Source organism: Melozone crissalis, unplaced genomic scaffold (genome assembly GCF_028551555.1).
Source record: "Melozone crissalis strain CALT ecotype California unplaced genomic scaffold, PUWL_Pcris_2 ptg000023l_1, whole genome shotgun sequence".
NCBI classification, from domain to species: Eukaryota; Metazoa; Chordata; class Aves; order Passeriformes; family Passerellidae; genus Melozone; species Melozone crissalis.
The window spans coordinates 30,153,081-30,175,050 of record NW_026535801.1 but is presented as its reverse complement, the minus strand read 5'-3'; the positions used below and the strand labels follow the sequence as shown (position 1 = coordinate 30,175,050).

At 41.0% G+C, this 21,970-nt stretch overlaps 1 protein-coding gene across 1 annotated transcript; it reads left to right on the top strand.

Annotated features, from left to right (window-relative positions):
- The first annotated feature begins 165 nt into the window (after window positions 1-165).
- IQCB1 (IQ motif containing B1) lies at window positions 166-18,941 on the top strand. The gene is made up of 14 exons (XM_054277974.1): window positions 166-242; window positions 390-618; window positions 1,444-1,606; window positions 3,275-3,404; window positions 5,968-6,061; window positions 7,124-7,223; window positions 7,603-7,775; window positions 10,261-10,373; window positions 11,417-11,526; window positions 15,470-15,612; window positions 16,041-16,189; window positions 16,642-16,770; window positions 17,149-17,305; window positions 18,385-18,941. Exons 2-14 carry the CDS (start codon window positions 525-527, stop codon window positions 18,612-18,614), a joined length of 1,785 nt encoding a protein of 594 aa, XP_054133949.1. The 5' UTR covers window positions 166-242; window positions 390-524; the 3' UTR covers window positions 18,615-18,941.
- The last annotated feature ends 3,029 nt before the right edge of the window (window positions 18,942-21,970 follow it).

Sequence of the window (21,970 nt, the reverse complement as noted above, 5' to 3'; positions counted from 1 at the left end):
CGAGGGGAGGGGGGCGTGGGGGAGCCGTCGCGTTGGAGACGGCGGGCTCGGCGTTCCAATTCCCCCTCCCTCCCCCGCGGTGGGGAAGCCCCCGCGCGGCGGTGAGCGGGGCCGGGGGTGCGTGCGTGTCCCCTGAGAGCGCCCCGAGGGGCCCCGCGGCACCGGCGCCGCCGCTCCCGGGGACAGCGGCGCCGCTGGGAGAGGGCACCGCTCCCTCTGCCCTTTCCCCGGCCCTGGGTGAAGTGAGGCCGCTCCTGCTGCCCGCCCCGTGGGGCCGCGCTCAGGCTGCCCGGCCGGAGGTGCGCCCTGCCGGCAGAGCCGGTCCGGCGGCCCGCGGCCTCGGGAGGGGGCGCGAGTGGGGCTTCCTCCATGTTTGTTTCCTTTCTCAGGGGGAGTCCTGCAGCCCGAGGCTTCCAGCTGTGCTGCAGGAGCTGGGATGAAGTAGTGGCGTGAGGACCCCGCGCCTTAACATAAAAAGGAAAGAGGCTGGAATCGATGGTGGTGTGCGCTCCTGGCTGCTCCCTATGGCAGGCACGGACCCCCAGGTCGTGGCCTTGGCTGCTCAGATCACTGAGAGCAAAGAACAGGACATCCCCCTGCTGCTGCTGAAGTTAAAGGGTAATTAGTGCCGTTCCTAAAATAAAATTATGAGCTGGTGAACTATGACCAGTCATTCTTCCGTCTACCTCCTTAAATACAGAAAGTTTTTCTGAAACTCTGTAAGGAAGGTTGATACGGCAGCTTTTCCTGAGAGTGGCGTCTGACTTGGCAAAAATAAGGAGGAGGAGCTGAGGAGCAAATGGACAGAATTTTTTTCTGCTTTTCAGCTGTCACGCTGATAATGTGGGCCCTTTCCCTGCTGATACAGGCAAGGATCTTACACTTGGTCAAATCATTTCTCCCAGTGCTCTTTGGGCAGAGAGCCAGGGTGGTTGTCCATATTCAGTTTTTAAATCTTAACACAGAAACAAGATCATGAACTCCTGTGTGACTTCCCTGTATTTCCTTCTGCTATACAGCCACTGCTCATAGGAATGGTTGAAACAAGTCAGGTCCTGTTCTAAATTGAGATGTAATTATAGGGAAGCTATATGTTTCCCAGTGGTTGTGGTTTTTTCTAGCCTAGGAAATTCATACAAATGGTTCATATCCCAGGTAATGTATGTTTTGCTACTAAATATGTAGAGAGAAAATGGAAACCTAAGTTTAGCTATCCCTTCCCAATTGTCATATAATTTTACAAATGAGTTATAGCTGTAGCAGCAGAAATTGCTGACAAAATATTTAATGGTGTTGTTGACACTTTTACAATTACTTTAATCCTGGATCCTGGCTCTGTGTACATATACTCTTCTTAGAGTATATATTTTAGAAAAATGGAAAAACCCCTGCACATCAGAATCTTATGTTTTTCTTTGTCTCTCTCCCACTTTATTCCCACAGGAATTTTAAGCAGTCCTTCCTTAGGATGTGAAGAATCAAATAAAATTAAGCAAGATATATATGACTATGGTCTTACTCAGTACTGCCTGCTGGTCCTTAAGCAAGACCACTCTCAGCTGCATGGAGCCTGGGCTACTGCTGCCCAGCTAGCAGAGATACTGAGGTAAAAAAAAAAAAAAAAAAGGCTAAGAAGAGGGCTTCCAGTTTTCTTTCTGTCCTTTCATCTTGCTCTTTCTCTTTTCAAGCTGTAATACATTGGCTCCCATCCAGAACAAGGCTTGTTGTTCAGGAAAGGCCAGGGTTAAAGTGCAGGGAAGCAGTCAAGAGCAGAGGGGTCAGGCATAGCCTAATTGGTCCTGTTTTATTCATTTGCATTGTGTTTCATTGAGCTGGGGGAACTATATGGTGGGAACAGGGTTTGTGTTGGCTTTACCTTTTTTTGTGGACAGTACTCACTAGTGCAGCAGTTTTTACCCAGTGATTATATCATTTTGAATTGTAGCTATTTAAAAATTGTTATTTTGTTTGCTCAGATTTCATCTTGCAAAGATCTTCAACCTGATTGACTCACTACTTGGCTTGACTGTATTTAAATATTTATTTCATATACCAATTTGAAGTATCTACTTACATTTTTAAATATAATAGATGACACAGTTCATACAGACTAGATAACCTGCTGTAGTAATATTGTGAGAATGGCATTGTAAATAAGAAAACTTCAAACTCAAACCCCCAGTGATCCAATCTCAATTTTAAATGTCAGGAAAAATAATACATGTAAAATTTTCCTCAAGTTTAGTTTTGGCTTAACTAAGGAGTAAAATTCTAAGGCATGAAGTAATTATGTGACCATCTCTTATTTATGCCATATCTGCAGTATGAATTTTTAATGCAAGGAATTTCAGTAAGGGATGCAAGAGTTATCACCAGAGTAGTGTGATGCTTAAATCATCCCCTAAAAGCTGTTTCAGTTGCAGAGAATACTGAAATTTATTTTGGCTCTAAAAATGTCCTTTTGTAGCTAAATGATTCTCAGCCTCATGCCTAGAATTTGTTTTCCAAGGGCTTTGGTAGACAGCTTTATGTGTGTGCATTCCCAAAAAGTTAATATAGCCTAGATAAGATATCAGAAAGCAAAATTCATAAAAAGTCAGGAAGACTCTTTTGTTGCACTGGTATCAGTGCTGAGTGCAGAATTGAAACAACTTATCAGTTGTAAAACATGCAGTTTCTTGTAAAAAGTCTTCCAGAAACAACTGACGTGTTGTGGTGAGTAAAATAGGAGAGCTGAGATCTGAGGAACTGATTTCTAGCCCACATGCCTTCCTCAGTTTGAGAAAAGTTGTAGACAGGCTCACTGAAGGTTTTGTGGTATGTTTTTTATACATATTTTTACTGACAAATGTGCACCCCCTTCATCATGGGGCTTCCTTTATCAGTTTTTTTTTTCTACCTTTCCATTTTGCCTTTTTTTTTCTCTTCTTATGACCATCAGAGCCCTTCCCTAGTATATAGAACAAGCCTGAACAGATTCAATGACGCTAAAGGAGAAAGTGTGTTGGATATATTTGTTTTTAACTGAGAAATGCCACAATAAGTAGCAATATGGTCTCCAACCTGCCAGTGGCTGCTCTTCCTTGGAGACAGCCACCTTGGAGCCAGTCACAGCAGTGAGCTGTTGTTCAGGGGGAATTGTCCCATGCCACTGAAGCATTTCTCTGATGACGTGACATTCATTCAAAGCTGTTCAAACAGGCCTTTGACTATTCAGGTTGACTTTTTTTCCCTTTTTTCTTTTTTGTTTTGTTTTTGTTTTACTCCATTTCAGTCATTGTTGTGTAGGCCTAGAGGTGAAAGAAGATCCTGAGGAGTTTTACAGGAAGTTTCTTCCTTCAGTTATAGACAGCCTGCTGGTTTTGGGAAAACGCTTGCAAGCACGATTTATCCGAGCAATCAAGGTATTTACATTTCATGATTAAAAAAGCAGAGAATGCCTGCAAACTTTCTGCATTTTGGATAAGTAGGATATTATTCTAGGGGCATGGTATTAGGAGAACTTATTTTCTAGAAATTGCAGTAGTTTTTCTTATGCCTCTGAGCACTGAAGGTGAAATCTGTAACTGTGCAGCATTTTCTCCATGACTTGTGCAAAACCACTATACAAAGCCCTACAAAAGACAGCAGTCATGGTAGTGTCTTAACTTTGCATATCATTAGTTCAGCCTTCATAATGACTTAGTTCTCACTCATTTTATTTAGCTTTACAAAAAATGGTTTAGGGAGTCCTAAGATTTTAAATCAGATTTGTTGAAGTTTGTTTTGTCATTCAGTTTCTGCTGCATAATTGGCAAAAATATTCCAAGAATGCTCACTCTTTCTGAACTTGCAAATGGAGAATGCCAAAGGCAGACTTCATGAATTTATAGATTTAAACACTTTTGCACATTTTCATGCTTTTTTGCAATGAAGAAGGGTTTTGCTCAGCGAGGTTCCCTCATGCTTCTGGTGTATTCTGAGTTCTAGAATCAGAAGAACTACCCCCAACAAACAAAAACTCACGAGTAATTTAAATTACCATCTTCATGGATTCTGACAGTTTCTTTTAATATCCCCACTTCTCCACAATATCTCATTTCTTGGCTCACTGGCTTCTTGCACTTAGCCAAAGTTTTCCTGCAAAGTATTGTGATAGACACCACAGACAATCAATTCCCAGAAAGCATCAGTGCAATGACATAGTTTCTGTTAGTGCAGCACTTGAGAAGTGCATTTTGTGCTTGACAAGGAAGCTTCCTAAATGACATCCCAGGAGACTCTTATCCACAATATGTAATTTCCCCCATGCTTTCTTATTATGTCTCAGCCTACATGCTACTTGAGTCATGCTTGTGGGCAAAGATTTCTTTTGAATGCAAATGCAGTCTACATTGTAATTAGTACTTTGGCTTTTAAACTTCATGGTCTCAGAGGTGACTGGGCACCCAGACTTGATGCTTGCTCAGTGGAATTTTGGAAATCCCACTCTACCAGTAGAGATTTAAAATTTATTCTACTCTTTTTTGCTTTTTGTACAAGTTTTTGAAGTCAAGGGAAGTAGTGAAATGGCTTTCAGAAACTGACATTTTGCCAAAACACAGAACAGATAATATTACAGCTTAACATATTATTGTTATTTTGTATTTCTCCTTGTCAGTCTGGACCAAATACAAAGTTAAACCTTGACTGAGAGCTGGGGCTCCAGCTGGGATCTAGGACTGGGCTTCCCAGGGTTTCCTTTGTGGAGGCTGAATTAATGTAGGGTGTCTGACCATGTGCTTTGTGGCAACATTTGTCAGCAGTGAAGTACTGTCAAAAACCCTTTTGCTGTTCCACACACCAAGATTCCAGATTTCCAGTAGTCTGTGGCTCACACTTGGAATACAGACTGGAATGTGCATCTGTATGTACATTCACATGTTAAAACCTGAATTCCTGCTGGTCAGAGGGGAGCACTGGAGCACCTCTGCAGTGAAGAAAGGCTGAGAGATGAGGTTGTTCAGCATGGAGAGGAGAAGTCTCTGAGAAAAACTTATGTCACCTCCCAGTACCTAAAGGGGCTATAAGAAAGATGGAGAGGGACTTTTTACAAGGGCAGGTGGTGACAGGATAAGGGGTGACACTGAAGGAGGGAGCTTGACACTGGAAGAGGGAGGTTTAAATTAGGTATTGGGAAGAAATTCTGTGCTGTCAGGGTGGTAAAATGCTGGGACAGGCTGCCTGGAGAAGCTGTGGATGCTCCATCTGTGGAAGCATTCGAGGCCAGGCTCAGTGAAGCTCTGAGAAATCTGGTCCACTGTTAAGTGTCCCAGCCTATGGCAGTGGGGCTGGAACAAGATGGACTTTAGGTCCTTTCCTACCATTCTATGATTGATTCTATGTTTTTTTCCAGTCCAGTGCTATCACAGGCAAGCACATGATGTAGTCTGTTTGGCAAACGGATCAAATTTCAGCTTTATAGTGGTTTGGTGTTTGCTCCCACACCTCCAGCTAGGAGGTGCTTCTGAAGCTTCACCATACCAGTTATCAGGAATCTTTTTCATTTTGACTGTGTCCTTGGCCACTTCTTACCTTTTTTATTTCCCCCCTCTTCTTTAAAGTAATATATTTCCCACTTAGTGCATTAAATCTGTGATGCATATTTGCTGAGCTATATCATTGTCTTATCCCTCCACTGCTATCAAATAGTTTTAAGGCGTAAACAAGATTTCTCTCTCATTGTTGTAATTGTTTTTCCCAAATGCATGCATTTATTTTTTTAGTATCTTCAGATCTTCTTCACTGATTTCTGACCTCAAATGTTTCACAAGTTAGGGTGTTTTGTTTTTTTTTAACTAGTTCCTACAGTTTCACCAACTTCATTTGGAAATTTGGTGGAAGTTTGGTCGCCAATTTCCTGAGGCATTCAAACCTTTCCATGACATCAAGATGAAGCCCTTAATGAAGATAAATACACATGTTTTTACCTACTTCTCTCTTGTTTAGGATAAAGAAAAACAAGACTTTTTACACTGGTTCCAAATAGTAACTGATGCCATCTGCTGGCTGTTCGGCGGGCATATCCAACTAGCAGCACGTGGTAAGGGAAATGTCAACCCACAGAACACCTGAACATTTATTTTTGGCAACTACAAGTTTCAAAATTCATTCTTAAGCTAATCTCCACCTAGTCTTCTAAACTTGAGTAGGTGTTAAATCAGTCTTTTTAAGTAGTCAGCTCAACAGCAATATCTGAAATGGTAAATATCCACTAAAGGGAAATACTCAAGAGTTCCCCTTCCAGTCTTTCAGAGATAAACATTTAAAAGTGTCATCCTGTAATTTCTCTTTGTAAGTCTATACCTTTTAAAAATCAGCTTGTTAGGGTTTTTCTTTCCCAATAAGAGACAATTGATCTTTTCCTGTATGTGATTAAAATATGCAGAAATTTGACCAGAGTACATTGCTAGCCCTGATAAGTAGATAGATTTGGAGACAGATTTCTGAAGTTTTTTACATGACAAGAAATTTTACAAATATCGAACAAACTTCACTATATATTTCTGACCAAAATAAGCTTTCATTTAAACTGATGTTAATTGCACTGATTCTGAAAAGCAGAATTTGGTTTTGTTTCTAGTATTGGACAAAAACCAAAAGGATCATAAGATATATAACTAAAAACACAAATGGTCAGAGAAATTACTGAATACATAGCCAGTGATACACTGGGATAAAAAAGATGGTGCTTTAATGACATCAGTGGACTTGCATTAAATAATCTGGGGTAACAAACTTTGAGCTTTGAGGTCCTTAACTTTTTTTGATTTTGTTACCCCAGTGTTAATTCCATGGTTGTTGTAAGAAAAGGGTTCTGTTGTAGCATAAAGGGGTTTAAAGCCTTCATTCCCTTGCAACATCAATGCCTGAGGGATGTCCAAAGGCAGAAAAAACAGGATTCACCATGTTTTTTGGAGGTTGAAGTAGTTTGGTTATCTCAGTAAGTTTTAGTGCAAGAATTATAAATGAGGGAGTTTGCTCCAGAAACAGTGTCTGGATTTACTTGCTATGACTTATGATGAAGTTTATTTGGTTTATGGTATTTTCAAGTCTGTTCTGATTTCATGATTTCTTGTTTGCTTGGTTTTGGTTTTCTTTGCAGTACTACAAAATGATCGCTTCCTGCAGTTGTTAATAACAGATGATGTTGAAACAACAATTGTAATGATGTCTGTGTTACACAATATTTTGAGGATCAATAGGTTGGTTGTTTTCATATCATTATTTTTCTTAATAATAAATATAAAAGGTAGCTCATTACTGCTTGGTAAAATAAAATCTTTTCGTTTGCAAGCATTGTTGTGTTTTACTGTTTAGGGTTTTTTTTTCCCCCTAGTCTTTGTAGTAGAAATTAAAAACATTAAAAAGCTGGGATTTTAATCTTCTTAAATTGAGGGAGTGCTAATTGGTTGATTGAAACAGTAGTACTGTCTGGATCATGTTCCTGGTCCAGCTCACTGGGCATCTTAGCTTGCTGTTTATAGCCTGACATAGCTAAATAAGTCACTGTTAAAAAGCTCATGTTTTTCAATTAACACTTCTGTCCTATTCCCCTTTTTTTTTTCTTTATTCTTTTTTAAGTTCTGTCTTGCTTCAAGTTGAAGAAGAGACCCTTCACTCTGTCTTGGATGAACTTGTTTATAAGCTGTCCTCTACCACCAATCCTGCTGTAGGAAGTGCTGCCACAAAACTGCTGTTATTAGTGGCAAAATCTTGCAAGCAGCTTGTGCAGTTACTCACAGCTCGCTACAAAGGTTTGTAAACATGCATGGGACTGATCACTGAGCCTCCTCTTGCATTCCCTGTGAAAATAAAATGACAAAAATTTCCCATTGTGGTTCACTAACTCACCAGTACAGATGGAAACTGCAATGCCACGTTGCTTTGTGGGTTTTTTCCCCTTCTGTTCAATTTCATTGCAGTTTAAGGTACTGCACCTCTTTCTGTTCCCTAGATTTATTTTCTTCTGTGTACTGAGCACTCTGCATGTGGCAACTTGTCTTTTAAAGTTGTTGATTGTGATTTCCAATTTTATGGGCTTTTGCTTCTTTCTGTTTCCCTGTGCAGGTTGGTTATTGAGGGATGCACTGGCAGGGTGCCTGCACTGCCACAGTCAGAGGCCCTGTGTCACATCTGCCACAGTGCTAAGGCTCACTAATCCACAGCATGAAAGTTTTACTTAGTGACCTGCTGACCCTGGCTGTTGCAGGTCTGCCCATCTGATGGGGGCTGTTTAGCTATCCAGGAGCTGGCTGTCTTTTGATATCCAAGTAATTGGAATGAGCTCTTTCCAAGAATTCAGGAGATTAATTTATCATTTTGTCTTGATGCCTTCATATGATAAGGCTGAGTATGTTTATAATTTGTTCTATGTTATTCATTCCTTAATGAGGTGTCCCATTTAATGTTTCTGTCTCTAGCATAATAGGAAGCTCCAGAAAACCCCTTTGTACTCTATCATGCCCATGGAGACTAAGGAATAGGCATAATATGTGCCATGTCTTTTTTATTCTGGATGTTATTGTGGGTCAAAACTACTTGTGAGCAGCCTCAGTCCTTAGAGGACAAAGACAGTAAAAAGAAGAAATGCAAGGCAAAATGTCCAATTTCCATTTTTTTCACTTGTGCTGACTACTTATTATAGAGTAACAGCTACATAAATTTCTGGACCAGATGAACAGCTTTGCTACCCTTTTGCCTACAGAACTGAGAGGAGGGATTCCTTGTATTGTGGAATTAAGTATACTGTGCCTAAGGCTGCTATCACATTGTGGATTCTTGGGAAGCTGCCTTGATGGTCTGATCATCCCAGCTGTAGAATGCTGGCTTGTTTGAAGTCCTGTAGGTCTCCATCAAAGGATGCTTTATTTTGCTCTAGAATCACAGTATGCCACAGTAATTTAGAACTGTACATGTTTCCTCTTTCCACTAAGAAAAGAAAAAAAATTGTGGTTTTTCTCTATTTTTTTTTTAAGTTAGAATCCTTCTGTTAGTTTTAATTTGGGCTTTGGAGTCCTTTACAGACTTTGAGGAATAAAAGCAACAGAGAAAGCATTACAGCATTTCCACCATCTGTCCATCTCACTGAAGCCCCTTGGCTTCACAGTGGCAGTGTGAGGTGCTTTGGTGTGAGCTTTGCCAGTGAAGGTGGCAAAGCCTGCTGGAGCTGAGGGCACCTCCAGGACCAGCACAGCCCCTGTGTCAGGTTTCCTGGAGGGCCTGGCCTTTTGTCCTGCATGGGCTGACACATCTGTAAGGCACTCTGGAGGTGCTCCCTGCCAGTAGCCAGAAGGAGCATATGGCTGTGTAGTCTGCACAGAGACTGGTAAGTGGTTGTGTGAGACCCACAGCACTTGTGTGAGGGAGCTCTCTTGGGTAGCCTGGCTCTGGAGTTCTGCCTGTCTCTCCTGAAGTGTTTACCTGTCATTGTTTTTCTACAATGGTGCACATGGTGCCACAGAGGTGCCATTTCTGTGTGCTCCAGATCTGTAAGTACATGTGAGTGTTGTGTTGGAGTTCCCAGTGTATGAATAGGTTTATGGACAATAATTTGAAGATGGAAAAGTTACTTGAATCTGCAGTTCTTCAGGAGGCAAACATGCACATACTTCCTGACCTCCTTCCTCTTCCCTCCAACTCCCTGCAGAGCCCTTAGGCTCTGGAATTTGTCTGATACAAACATTTTAGCACATGTCTACTTGCATAGGGTGTGTGTCTGTGTGTGTGTTGTGGGAGGAGCACAAGGGTGCTTTTTAGCTACTGCAAACTCAGAAAGCTCTCTTGCCTCATGGATTGGATGCACAGGCACTCACAGTTAAATGACGCTGTGCAGACATCAAACAATTCCAGCTGGAAATAAATAAATTTTACTATGAGAAATAAGAAAAGAGTGTTAGCAACACCCAGCACTTGTGTAGTGCTTTGAATTCTTTTTAGCATCTTACAATGACTTACTGATAAGACACTGAAAGTACATTGGTAATTTGACTGTCAGTGATATAAACACAATACTGACTCGGACATAGAAAATTACTGGATAATACTTCTTTGTAATAGTTGGAGCACCAGGCATTCTTTGATAAGATTATGCATTGACACTCAAAGATGGCTGATGGTCTTCAACTCTCTCACTTCTTTGCACATAGAATCAGATTTAATTTGTTGATTCACAGTTTGTTACTTTGAGAGCCTGAAAGGGTAAATTCACGTTACCGAATTAGCATCTTCTCTTTCTCTTAGGATTAAAAGGGCTTTTAAGTAAACAGTGGACTGGCAAAGGATTTGACAGGGAGGTCAATCAACTCTTGGACCTGTTGTATTTGGAACAATCCAGTGGAAAAGGAGAAATGCAGGTGATTAAGTTTAATGTGACTTTCAGATGTAAAATCCTATTTAGATGTGAAATCCTATTTACATGTGATTTCTGTATGTTTAGAAGGGATTTACTATATCACTTTGTAGAAACTTTTCAAACCTGTGTTATTATTTGACTATGTTAATTATTTTTTTAATTGCCTTTTTGAAATTATTTTATTGCTGTTTTTTAAAACATCAAGAAATTGCTCAGTCATTAAAATATGGGACTGTGACTCAAGAGATTGGCTTTCTGTGCAGATTTCAATAAAATCATAGGGGAAAAATAATTTTTTGCTAACTATCAGATTAAAATAACTGCATCTGGCTTTCTCACATCAGTGTTACAAATTTAGATCTCTGAATTCTCGGCAGCATTTACATAGAACTAAGTCAAATACAGAAAAACCACCTGGACTGTGTTCCCAATGAAAGAGAAAATGTGTGTTTCAGGAGCATCTTAAAAAAAATTTACATGCAGGTTTCTCAGAGACAATACATCAATGAAAATGTTATGTTTGCAGAGACCTGCTTTCATCTTCAACAGAGCAGGGTGTTTTGTGATTCAGTTTGTTTGTGTTTTTTTCTAAAATCCATTTAAGAATAGAATAGATTTTTTCATGTTTGCATTTCAGTGACTTCTGATCATACTGCAAATGTAACATTTTTCCTACTGCTCTTTCTCCAAAGTTGTCTTTCTGTCCTCTCTAGTGCAGGTATTTTGATTGAATCGCTATTCGAAATATCAAGAATATCAAGTGCTTCAGGTGTTTTAAATACGAATTTTTCATATATATATATTTGTGCTGTAGATTCATTTGTTTATCACAGAGAGCATCAATACAGGTCAGATTATCTGCTTTTGGGGCAAGTATGGAGTTCATGGTAATAACTGTCTCATAAGACCTTAAATTCTCCAATTTCATGCATTTGAAAACTGATGGGGTTTGCCCAAATGTTGAGATTGTTCAATTATGCAAGCAGTAATAAAGTGTTTTTATATGCATAGACAATATTCTACCAACTGTTTTATTAATTTCAGAAGCAGCATGAAGCAGCCTGTGCAATCCAGGCAGTGTGGCGGGGATTTCAGACAAGGAAAAGGCTGAAAAAGCTGCCCCAAGCAGTGGTCACTTTACAGAGAAGCTTCAGGTAAACAGTATGACTTTGTGAAAAGCAGTAAAGAACAGGATCTAGTACAAAGGTCTGAGTTGGGCTGGGTTTTCTCAAGTCACAAAGGAAGAGGAAGAATTCAGATCATCTAATTCAGTGTCCTGTTTGAAGTAGGCCTGCCTCAAAATGGGATCTGGATGCTTAGGGCCATGTCCAGTTTTAGAGGTCTCCAAGGATGGAGATCCAACCATCTCACTTGATCCCTTTCCTTGTGCTGGACGATTTGCCTTGTGAAGAATTCTTCCATTACAGGCAGTGGGAATTTCCTTGTTGCACTCTTTATCACTGCCTCTTGTCCTTTTTCTGAGCACCCCCATGAGTCTGGCTGTGTCTGCTCTCTAACACTTCTTTAGGTAGTGAGAGACAGATTTGCCTTCCTTTAGGCTAAACACACCTTGCCTGTCCTTATACATCCTACACTCCATGGCCCTAATTGTCTCTGTTTGGATGGTCTCTATCCCTCCATTGCACCAAACAGCACTGGAAGATGATGTACTGGTGGTAGGACAGATAACTGGTTAACAGTTAACTTGACACACAATTGTTCTGTAAATTACCTTGGAGCTACCATGGAGCTTGCACATGCCAGAGTGCTGCAGAAACCAAGGCCCATAGTGCCAGTGTAGTGCTTGCAAGACCTTGTTCTTCATTAATTTTTAAATCTTTGGCTCTCAGAAGCAGAGTTACTTCAGTGACCTAGAAACAGTATCCTCTGCCTTGGAGCAGCAGAGAAGAAGGAAGCTATGTAAATAATGCTTGTCTCACTTGAATAACACTGCAGCAGTAATGTTAGCATGTGTTAGGCTAACTGTTTTGGGAAATTTAGTTTGAATTTAACATGGGTTAAGGGATTAAAATCAACTGTAGACTCCACAGCAAGTTTTTTCAAACTTTTTTTGCACATTGATCATTATTGTGCAAAAGTAGATCTTATAAATCACTGTCCAATCACATTGCATTGTGACCAAAGTAATACAAAGCAAACAACTATGCTTTATTGTCTAGACTGGCTTTAAGAGGATATTGGACTATCTAAGGTGTAGTTTTTAAATTCTGAAAGATTTGCAGGGGCAAGCAGTGTGTCTGTTGAGGGCCTCTGGTCACTGCAGTTTTGTGATGGAGTCAGACATCCTTGTCACTCCCTTTTACTCCACCATGCACTTGAAGCCTGTATTCCTTCCCTCATAAGGCACTTTGCAAGCCTGCAAGCTAAACTTATAGCCCAGAAATTTTGGATGATGGGCTAAGATGTAACATGGAAAAGCAGCAGGGAAAGGATGGTGAGACTATCAGCCATCACCAAGCTGCTTGACTCCCTTGTGTCATATTTTCAATATTGTAAGCATTAGTCTGTGCCTTTTAGGTAGCTCTCAAGTCATTTAAATGGACTTTTGAAAGTGTTTAATATTGAGAGGAATGGAAACTTATTAATGTCCTTACAGCTGTGTGTGTTCATGGCTCACTCAGTCCCAGTGTACTGAGCAAATACAGAACTGTACAGTGCCAGTGTTGGTTTTCTTCTGTCTACCTCAAAACATTACACTGAAAAATAGTGTTTGGAATACTGTAAACATGACTGTAGAAGAGCTTTTAGGAGTACTTTTTAATTTTTAGCAGTCAGGTCCTGGTTATGTTCACAGATTTACTTTAGAACAAGTGTGGTTAAATAGTGCTGAGATTGAAACTCCAAACTTTGCTCACCTGCAGCTGCAGAAAGCTCTGCAAGTTATAAACTTTTGAAACTGTGATTTCAGAAATATCTCCTCAGTGAATGTTAAAGCCTGTGGTCTTTCCTTGAAGCTAGTTCACTATTACATAGCTAATTGTAGGACATTTTAAATGGCAATAATTTTTATTAATAATGCATCAAAAATGAAACCATTTTACATTTCTAAAGAGATGACCAGAGGGAGGCTGCTCTGTGCAATGAACTGCATAAGGAAGCTTGGATCTTACTCTGTGTATGTTTTACTTTAGTTCAGAGGCAGTTCCCTGTCACAGTGTGGTCGTGTGCAAGCAACTATATCTTATCATTAGGAGAAACAGAGGACAAATGTGTTTTGCAGACTACATAGGAAAGAATCAGTACTAAAGAATCATTTAAATACTTGACAGACACTCTTGGTTTCACAGATGTGCATCTGAGAAGTTCATGAAACATTTTTGTAGTTTTCAGCCTAGTGAAGCTGATAAAAATTGATGGGCAAAATATTAAAAGTTTAATCAAGAAAATGTGAACAAAAGTCTTGTTTGATCCTGTGACTTCATTTGTCTTAGAAATATAATATTTGGATTAAAATATTAATTACCTAAAATTAAAAATGTAAAAAATTACAGCCTTAATTTGTAGAAATGTGTGGGCTGAAAACCTTTAGTTTCCTTGAAACCATTCTGATATAATCACATGTATCATGATCTGTCTCTGTAGGTCGGTGTGTGGGCACATCTCAAGTCTGCATTACAGTTGTAAAAGGATTATGGTCTGTCAGATTGTGGTGGAGGCTTTTTTATCTGTTGAGGTCAGATCTTTAAATCCAGAGCATCTCTTTCACACAACAGTTTCCATCTCAATCTCTCCCAGTTTTAGAGACTAAAGAGAAGATATGGTTGGTGGAAAAATTATAGCTCAATTTATTCTAGTGATGAGAAACACAAATAGCTCATTAGTACTGTGAGTCTAAAGGTATGTGCCATGCAGCAATAGCAGAATTACCTGGACATTAGGTCTAGTCTGTGGACATTTTCCTCCTCTGGCATCCCTTATACTTCTGCTTTGTCCATTGGTTTGTTTTCTTTCCTAGTGCTTAAAGCACCTCTTTCATTGTCCCCAGAAAAGTGCTAGAGGAGAGCAGATCTCTGGGCTGTGGGCCCAGTGAGGGACTCAGGTCCTGAGTGGGGAAGTGATTTTGCTGCAGTAGGAACAGAAATCCCGTTTTTACCTTGTTGTGGGGTAAAGTTGTACATTCTCAGACTTAAGCTGCTAGGTTGGGTCCATTGGGATGAGAAGGGGTAGTGAAGGGAGGGAGAGCTTTAGCTCACACCTCTTCATACTTCACTGAGACCATGGCCAAGTGGTCTCAGTAATTATTAGTATCAAAACATCAGTATATTAAGTATTTTATGTTAGTCTCTATATTGATATGTTGCTGTGTATTTCATTGATGTACCTGTTGTTAGTAGATTAAACACTCCAGGGCCAGTTGCAGAGTTTTCAACTGTCTCATCTGTGAAACTTGTGCTGCAGGTTTTCCAGTGCTCAGCAGGGCAATACCCTAACATCAAATCTAGAAAAGATCAGGAAGAATTTGCAAGAACATTCTTTCCTAGTGTTCTCTAATAAAGTTGATGGACCAAATGTGTCTGTCTGTATTTCCTGGAGAAAAAAAAAACCCTTAAAAATTAAGAAGTGAGGCTTGGCAGCCAACATTCTGATCTCCTTTCACACTCAGTACAAAAATAATTGTGTGTATTGTGGGAAGCAGATGCCATGCATGCTTATGGATGGACTGGAAAAGGTGGGCACTGGAGCAGATGGCTAATGTTGCTTTACCTCTTCAGCAGATGATGGAATCAAAATTGTTGTTCCACTTCATTCTGGCTGTAAATGTCCCACATGAAGCATAATTCCCTTCAGATTGGGGAATGTCCTTCAGAATCCTTAGAACTTTATCCTAAGTAAAGATTTACACTTTGATTTTGTAGAGTGGTTCAGAGTTTTTTGTGGCTATAGATAGTGTGGTAATTTGTTAGTCTGCAGAAGACTTCTCATTGCTTGGTGTCATTCTGCAGCCAACAGCTGGCATAGCAGATAGTTTTGTGGATTTTCTTTCTCAATGCTGGACCACTTAACACAAAGAAAAGGAGAGATACCTTAAAGAAATTGACAACTCTAGGTAATTGTTAATGTATTTGTGTATTGCAGAGCTAAACGGGAACAGGAGCTGCAGCATTTAACAAAACAGAAGGAAGATGAAGCTCTAAAACTGCAAATGCAACTTCAGAGACAGAGGGCCATGAGACTCTTCCATGAACGACAGCTGGCCTTACTGGAAGTTGTCCATGCCAGTATGATTTATATTAAACTATAGCAGAAGATTAAAGTGTCTGGGTGTCCTTAGGAACAATTTCCCCAAATCTATTTCCCAATCTTGCATGTCTATTTGCACTGTAGTCTTACTGTCTCTTCTCCTGACCCAATTATCTGAAAGAGAATGTGCTAATTCCCCCAGGGCTCAGTAACTACTGATCAAGATCTGGTGCCTTCAAAATGGTGCAGGAGAAAGGGAGAGACAGTTTTCTTGTGTTACAAAGCTCCATTGCAGCTGTGATCTGCAAGATCTGACCCAGAGCCGGGACACCCTGGGGAAAGAGGGACTTTTAACTGAGAGCACCCAAGTTTTTTTGGTGCTCTCTAGCTTGAGGGTTAACAATGTAAATTGTTAAGAGAACATAACCCGCAGTCTTCTAACTGTGGATTTTTGTTACCTTTGTAGGTCAGGTGAATAAATACATGCAGGAAATGGAGGAGAAATCAGCATTAACTATCCAGAAATTCTGGCGAGGGTATAGAGCAAGAAGAATTTTTCATCAGCAGAAACAATCTCTTAAGGAGTATAAGGCAGCTGTCATCATTCAAAGAGCAGTAAGTGTTTATACTTTGGTCTAACAGTAGATAGGACTGAGTGGATTGTTGTGAAGCCTCATAAAACTGTTTATTTTCTTACTGTCAATGTAGCCATAATTTATTAAAAAATTACTTGGGGGTGATAGTCTAGAGACACAAGTTGCTTTAAAGAGTTAAAGCTTGTATAGGCTACAAAGCCTAATACAGTCTTGCAACAAAAATATAGAAGCTGCTTCTTTGAGACCCAGGATTGGAATGTCACCATACTACAGATGAGTCACTAACTTATTATGAGTGTTGTTACTATTTAGTGTTCATGCTGACCTTGTATGTTGTCTTTTCAACATCATGGCTGCATTTAGGCTTTAACAGATGCAGTACTGAAACACTTTCACTGATTGTTTATAAACAAAACGGGAAGACAAATTTCCTCTCTGTGATTGTTATATTCTCGTATGTTCCTTACAAAGGCTTGTAAATTCTTGGAGAAACAAAGGAGGAGGAGACCTCTCTCTCCTTGGAAAGAACCCAGGGGACTGACTGATGAGCAGAGAGTAGCTTTGCAGCAGAAGGTGGATGACTACATCAAATTGCATCCGGTCTGTTTCTTAGTCATTTCATAATTTGCATTAATGATGCAACGTAAAATACTGTAGGGATGAAATATATTCATCTTCATAAATTATGATCAAGATAATCCATTTGAGGTATGTATGTATTAACCCTGCTTGTTTGGCAGCAAGGCACTAGGATATTGGGGATTTTAACCATTAATCTAATAAAAAGTGTCAAAGCAAACGGTAATTGGAAAATTTATATACATGATGATGGATAATTTTGAAGAGAGTTGCAGAGGAAGCAAAATTACAAAGTTAACAATTAGGAACAGCATTTGCATTCCTTGTTTAGGCATTATTCTACCCCCAGAAGTTTTAAAATAAGCAGCTCCTAATGGTAACAAACTTATTTTCCTCCAGGCTTCCCAAATGTCAGAAGAAAGGAGTAAAGAATTGCATGTGCAGGCTCAGGCAAAGCTGGCACAGTTCCTGCTGAGGAACAGGCTGGAGCAGAGAGCAGCACAGAGGAGAGAGGCTCTGCTGGCTCAGGTCAACACCGATGTGGAGCTGCTAATGAGTATGTGACTGCTCTGCTCATGGCTTTGATTGCCATCTGGATTAAACCAATTTACAGGGAAAATTAGAGTGAGCAGTGGTAAAACCTCATTTCAAAACTGAAATATCTTTCTTTGCCATATGCCTTATCTTGAGATCCAGGGTTTGTTAGAGATTATCCAAGTGCTGCTGTAGGGTAAGGATAAACATCTATTTTTCAAGGAGCATCTTATTCTTCTGCTGGAAGTCTGTCTGATATGTTCACAAGAAAAGCAATAGCCCTCTAACAGGCATTAGAATTTCTTAAAAAGGGGGTCTCACCCAACCTATTCACCCACATTTGTTTTCCTTTGGTTTGTTTTCTCATGTTGTGACTAAGCTGCTGGATAAAACACTCTCACCCCTTCCACATGAAAAGGGAAATCTTTGAGCTGCAATTTCCATGTTTTCATTTTCTCGACCTGGCTTTAAGTGAAACAGAATTCACTACTGTGCTATCTTAATTCTAGACAAGTGGCTGCATGAAAAAGCAAGAGTAGCAAACTGCAGCCACCAGAGAGCACTCAAGCTGGGCAGAATTCAGCAAGTTACTGAATTCCATTATTCTGTCACGTGCTGTGTCACTGCAGCTCATCACTCCCTGAGCAGGCAAATCAGCAACACACTTACACTGGGTCCCCCAAGCAGGGAAACCACAAGGCTGCTGCACCAGAGCAGTGGAAACACCAAGCTGATGTCACCCTGCACCAGGAGCACCGATCCACAGTAGTGACCAGGATGTCCTCTGAGGTTATGCTTCCACAAGAAGTCATTTTGGTGGATACCACCACTGCACCTGAAAGAAGTAGTCCATGTTTCCCCTTTCTTTTTTCTACCCCATTATGTATTTCTTTTGTCAGATTAGCCTTTATTTGGATTGCCACTCCAATCAGATTTATGATTTATCATGTAGTCATAAAATTGCAATTCCAGCACAAGGAAAGGAGTGGCTTAGGACAGTGGGAAGTGGGAGGGTTGTGTTCCTTTTTTTTTTGTTTTGTTTTTCTAATACTTATAAAACCACAAACAAAATACAGAAAACTCTTCTTCCTGTTCTTGCAGGTGCTCCAGGTTTAGCAGAGACCACAGAAAAAGATATTGGTGCCTTTATGAGTCGATCAATCCCTGTAGCTTCCAAGGCAAGACAAGCCCACAACACTATGCTAAAATACACTTGTCGGCCATGGTGGAAGAAGCTTGGAGATGAGTTTATGGAGGATGATGTAATTCCTGATGATGCTATAAACACAGAACTGGAAACTCTCTTTATTGGAGGAAGGGAATCCTTTTAGGTAACAAGCAGAAGAATTTCATATTCAACCAGACTCATATCTGCACTATGCACTCACTTGTGTATGTTTTTAAGGAAGGAAAACATTTGAAAAAGACTGAAAAAGACCAAAGCCTTATTTTAGTGCATTTTACTTAATAAGAATCCCTTCCTGTACATCAAGAGTTGGATCCTATTGATTGTGCTGTTGCAAATAGGATTTAAATACTGTAATTTTAAATGAAGGTATTTTGTAATTTGTATCACTTTAAAAATAAGTTCATAACCCTTGGCTTTTCAGTTACTGATGTGTCTGAAACAAGAATTTGAGACTGTGCTAATGCCATAGCTACCTGTGCTATTTTTCAGGTGAAAGGCCAGAGTCTTAAAAATTAGATCTTGCCTCACTGCAAAGGAGGAAAAAGTGCAGGGGTTTCTGTTGGTTGTATGTGGGCAGCAGTATTGGTTCAGCATGTTTGTTTTCCATTCTCTCTGGAAGGCTTTGAGTTTTAATTTTAGTGGAGATGAATGGAAAACAAATAAATAGAAACAGTGGGCGGAAGACCAAGCCCATTGAGATACAGCTGATACATGGAAATTAATAACTGGATGGCTGCCAGGAGGAAGAGCTGTGCTCTGTGTTAACCTTTTTTCACAGAACTGTGATTTGGAATGCACTGAGTTGGCTCACAATTCCTTTCTTGGACAGTTAATTGATGGAACAATCCATTAAGTATTTTCAGGGGCACTTGCAGGTGTCTGTTGAGGTGCACAGTTCTGCTGTATTAGTTTTGAGCCATGCCCATAACAAGACACCTATAACTACAAGAGCAGAGGGTCTGGGTGCAGTCACCAAGTGCTCCAATGGATGGAAGATACCCCTCAACAGCCAAGCTCTGGCACTGGAAATGGCCCAGCATCTCTGGATGAGCTGCAGCAAGCCAGCTTTTCCCTTCTAAATGCCTGAGTCCTCTGTGCACATCATCGTCCCCTTGGCCATGCAGCCTCTGGCCCAAACTATTTTGATGCACAAACCTCTGCTCTTACATTTATTCCTAATCACCCTTATTCTAACAGGTCCTTGGTGCAGGGAGATGGTCACAAAAGGGCTTTGCAGAATGTATCTCACATACAGAGCTGAGCCCCCATGGTCAGTGTTAAAAACCAAGTGAATTAGAGAGCCATCTTCCCCAAATGCCATTTATTGTAATGGCCTCTGCACTTGCTGCTAGAGGAGTGGATAATAAACTCCTCCTTTGGAATATGCCATTTGCTAAATCATGGGGGTTTTCAAGTGAACAGAAAATCTACTGGAAGATGCTGTTTTGCTGGAGGAATTCAAGTTGTTGGTCCAGCAGCACAAGTTCCTCTGCCCCAAAAAAGTGCTTTGTTTTACTTTGTGCTTGTCACCAGGAGATTGCAGTCACATCCATTTTACAGACCAGGGAAACTGAGACAAGAGAGCCGTGGGGGAACACGCCTAATGGCTGTATATAGCTGTATCACTTGTCACTTGTTTCTGTTACTGTCCCAGGCAGAGCAAGCCAGAAAGGGGCCACATGCTGGGATGGAGCAGGGAGATGTTCTTGGGTACCAATTACTGTGGCCAGTTCAGAGCCTGGGCCCAATAAAAGAGATTTCCAACTTCCTCTGATGCTCTGCTTGGCTCACAGAGGGAGGGATTTGGTGTAGTTTGACTCCTTCTCTTTTCAAATCTTTCTGCACCACATGCTGGACATGTTACTGGCATTTTATTTCATTGCAGCTCCTTCTGGAATAAAATACTCTTGTCTTAATAATGGGAACAGATATTGACAGCTGAACAGAAGCCTCCTCCAGCTTGCGGCCAAGTGAACAGTTCTGTCTGGTTTAAACAATTACCCAAAAAAAGACTGTGGGAGAGGCCATGAGCTGTGATGGTCCAGTCCTACTCCTGCTTTCCTGTTTGCCACAGCCCACAGGTGTGCCCAGAAAGCCTGGAGATGTTACTTGGGCATTAACCTACAGCATGGGTTTTTCAGGCAGGCAGGAAAAAGGGAGTTTAGTCGTACCCAGCAGGTCTGGACTGTGTCCCTTTGGGTAGCAAGCAGGCTTGACTTGGCAGGCTGAAGACAGACCCTGCTCATGCAGAGGAATTCTGGGGGTGCTCTCCACACTGGTGGGGTGACATTCCTGTGGGGTACCTGTGACAAGGCAAGGGCAGAGGTGGAGCTCAACCTGTGAGGGCAGTGGTGCTCAGGTCATTAAATATTGATGCTGTCTAAGCTGGCCTGTGGGGGCGATTGAGCTGAATTGCAGGTTTCTGTTGCTGTGATAAATTGGACCAATTTGTCATGTGGTTTTGTTTCTTCCCTCCTTAAGTAAAGCTATACAGGAGCATTATTGCTATGGCTTCAGCAACAGCAAACAATCTGGAAAACAAAATCCTCTGGTGGATATGGATAAAATGGGAGCAAAGGCAATTGTTCTTCTGCCAAAGGCGCCACCAAAGTCATGGAGCTGGAGGAAGGCAGCAAAAAGAACAAAACAAACAAACAAAACGTTACTCAGCCCTTTCAGAGACAGAGACAAAGTAGTGTCCTCTGCTAGCTCCTGCAATTGAGGAAAATTCCTGTCTATGCAGACAGATGCTTTTTTTTTTAGCTTTAGCTGTAACTGGAGTCTGCAAACAACAGGATGTCCATCTCCTGCAGAGACACAGGCATACACTCGAGACTGAGCTGCTAAATCCAAGGGCGTCTTCTGGCCTTTCAGACTGGCTGTAACAGGAGCTCTGAGCGGAGGACAAGAGATAACCCTGATGCTATTTCACCCCTTGCCTCTGTCTTCTACTGCCCATTTCCATGGGAGCAGAATCTGGTACAAACATCTGCTCTCCACTGCAGAGTATCACATATATCGAGTACAAGGAGAGACAAAAGCTTTCTCTGAGTAGCGGAATCTGGTCAATTTATAAATTAGCATGCAACGGAAAAGGAGGCAGCTCATTGCAGGGGGAGCTGCAAAGACCCTCACAATAGATTTCCAAGTTCTCCTTATCATCCTTCTTTACAGCTCAATAACACCAGGTCATCTCCAAGCGTCCTTGTGTCCAGTGAAAAACCCTTAAGAAGGAGATTGTTTACTGACATGAGCAATATATGGGCCCAGACTGACCAAGGGGAACTAAAGGACAGCTGCCTCCTATCCCCTCTCCCCTGCTCTCCCTGAAGGCAGGGCTGGCTTTACCCCAGGTGCCTTCTTGGGACAGAATGGAAAAGTCTGGCAGATGAAGACCAAAGACAGGACACCACAGGTCTGGCAGTTTTTCCCAGTTTTGCCAGAGAACATCTCTGTAACCTTGAGCACATTCTGTCTCTGTCTTTTCCTCTGACACAT

Excerpts from the sequence above, each read along its gene's own strand:
- IQCB1 (XM_054277974.1), top strand. The coding sequence starts at position 525 with ATGGCAGGCACGGACCCCCAGGTCGTGGCCTTGGCTGCTCAGATCACT. Across the intron at positions 16,771-17,148 it reads ACTACATCAAATTGCATCCG|GCTTCCCAAATGTCAGAAGA; the intron begins GTCTGTTTCTTA and ends ATTTTCCTCCAG. Across the intron at positions 17,306-18,384 it reads CGATGTGGAGCTGCTAATGA|GTGCTCCAGGTTTAGCAGAG; the intron begins GTATGTGACTGC and ends CTGTTCTTGCAG.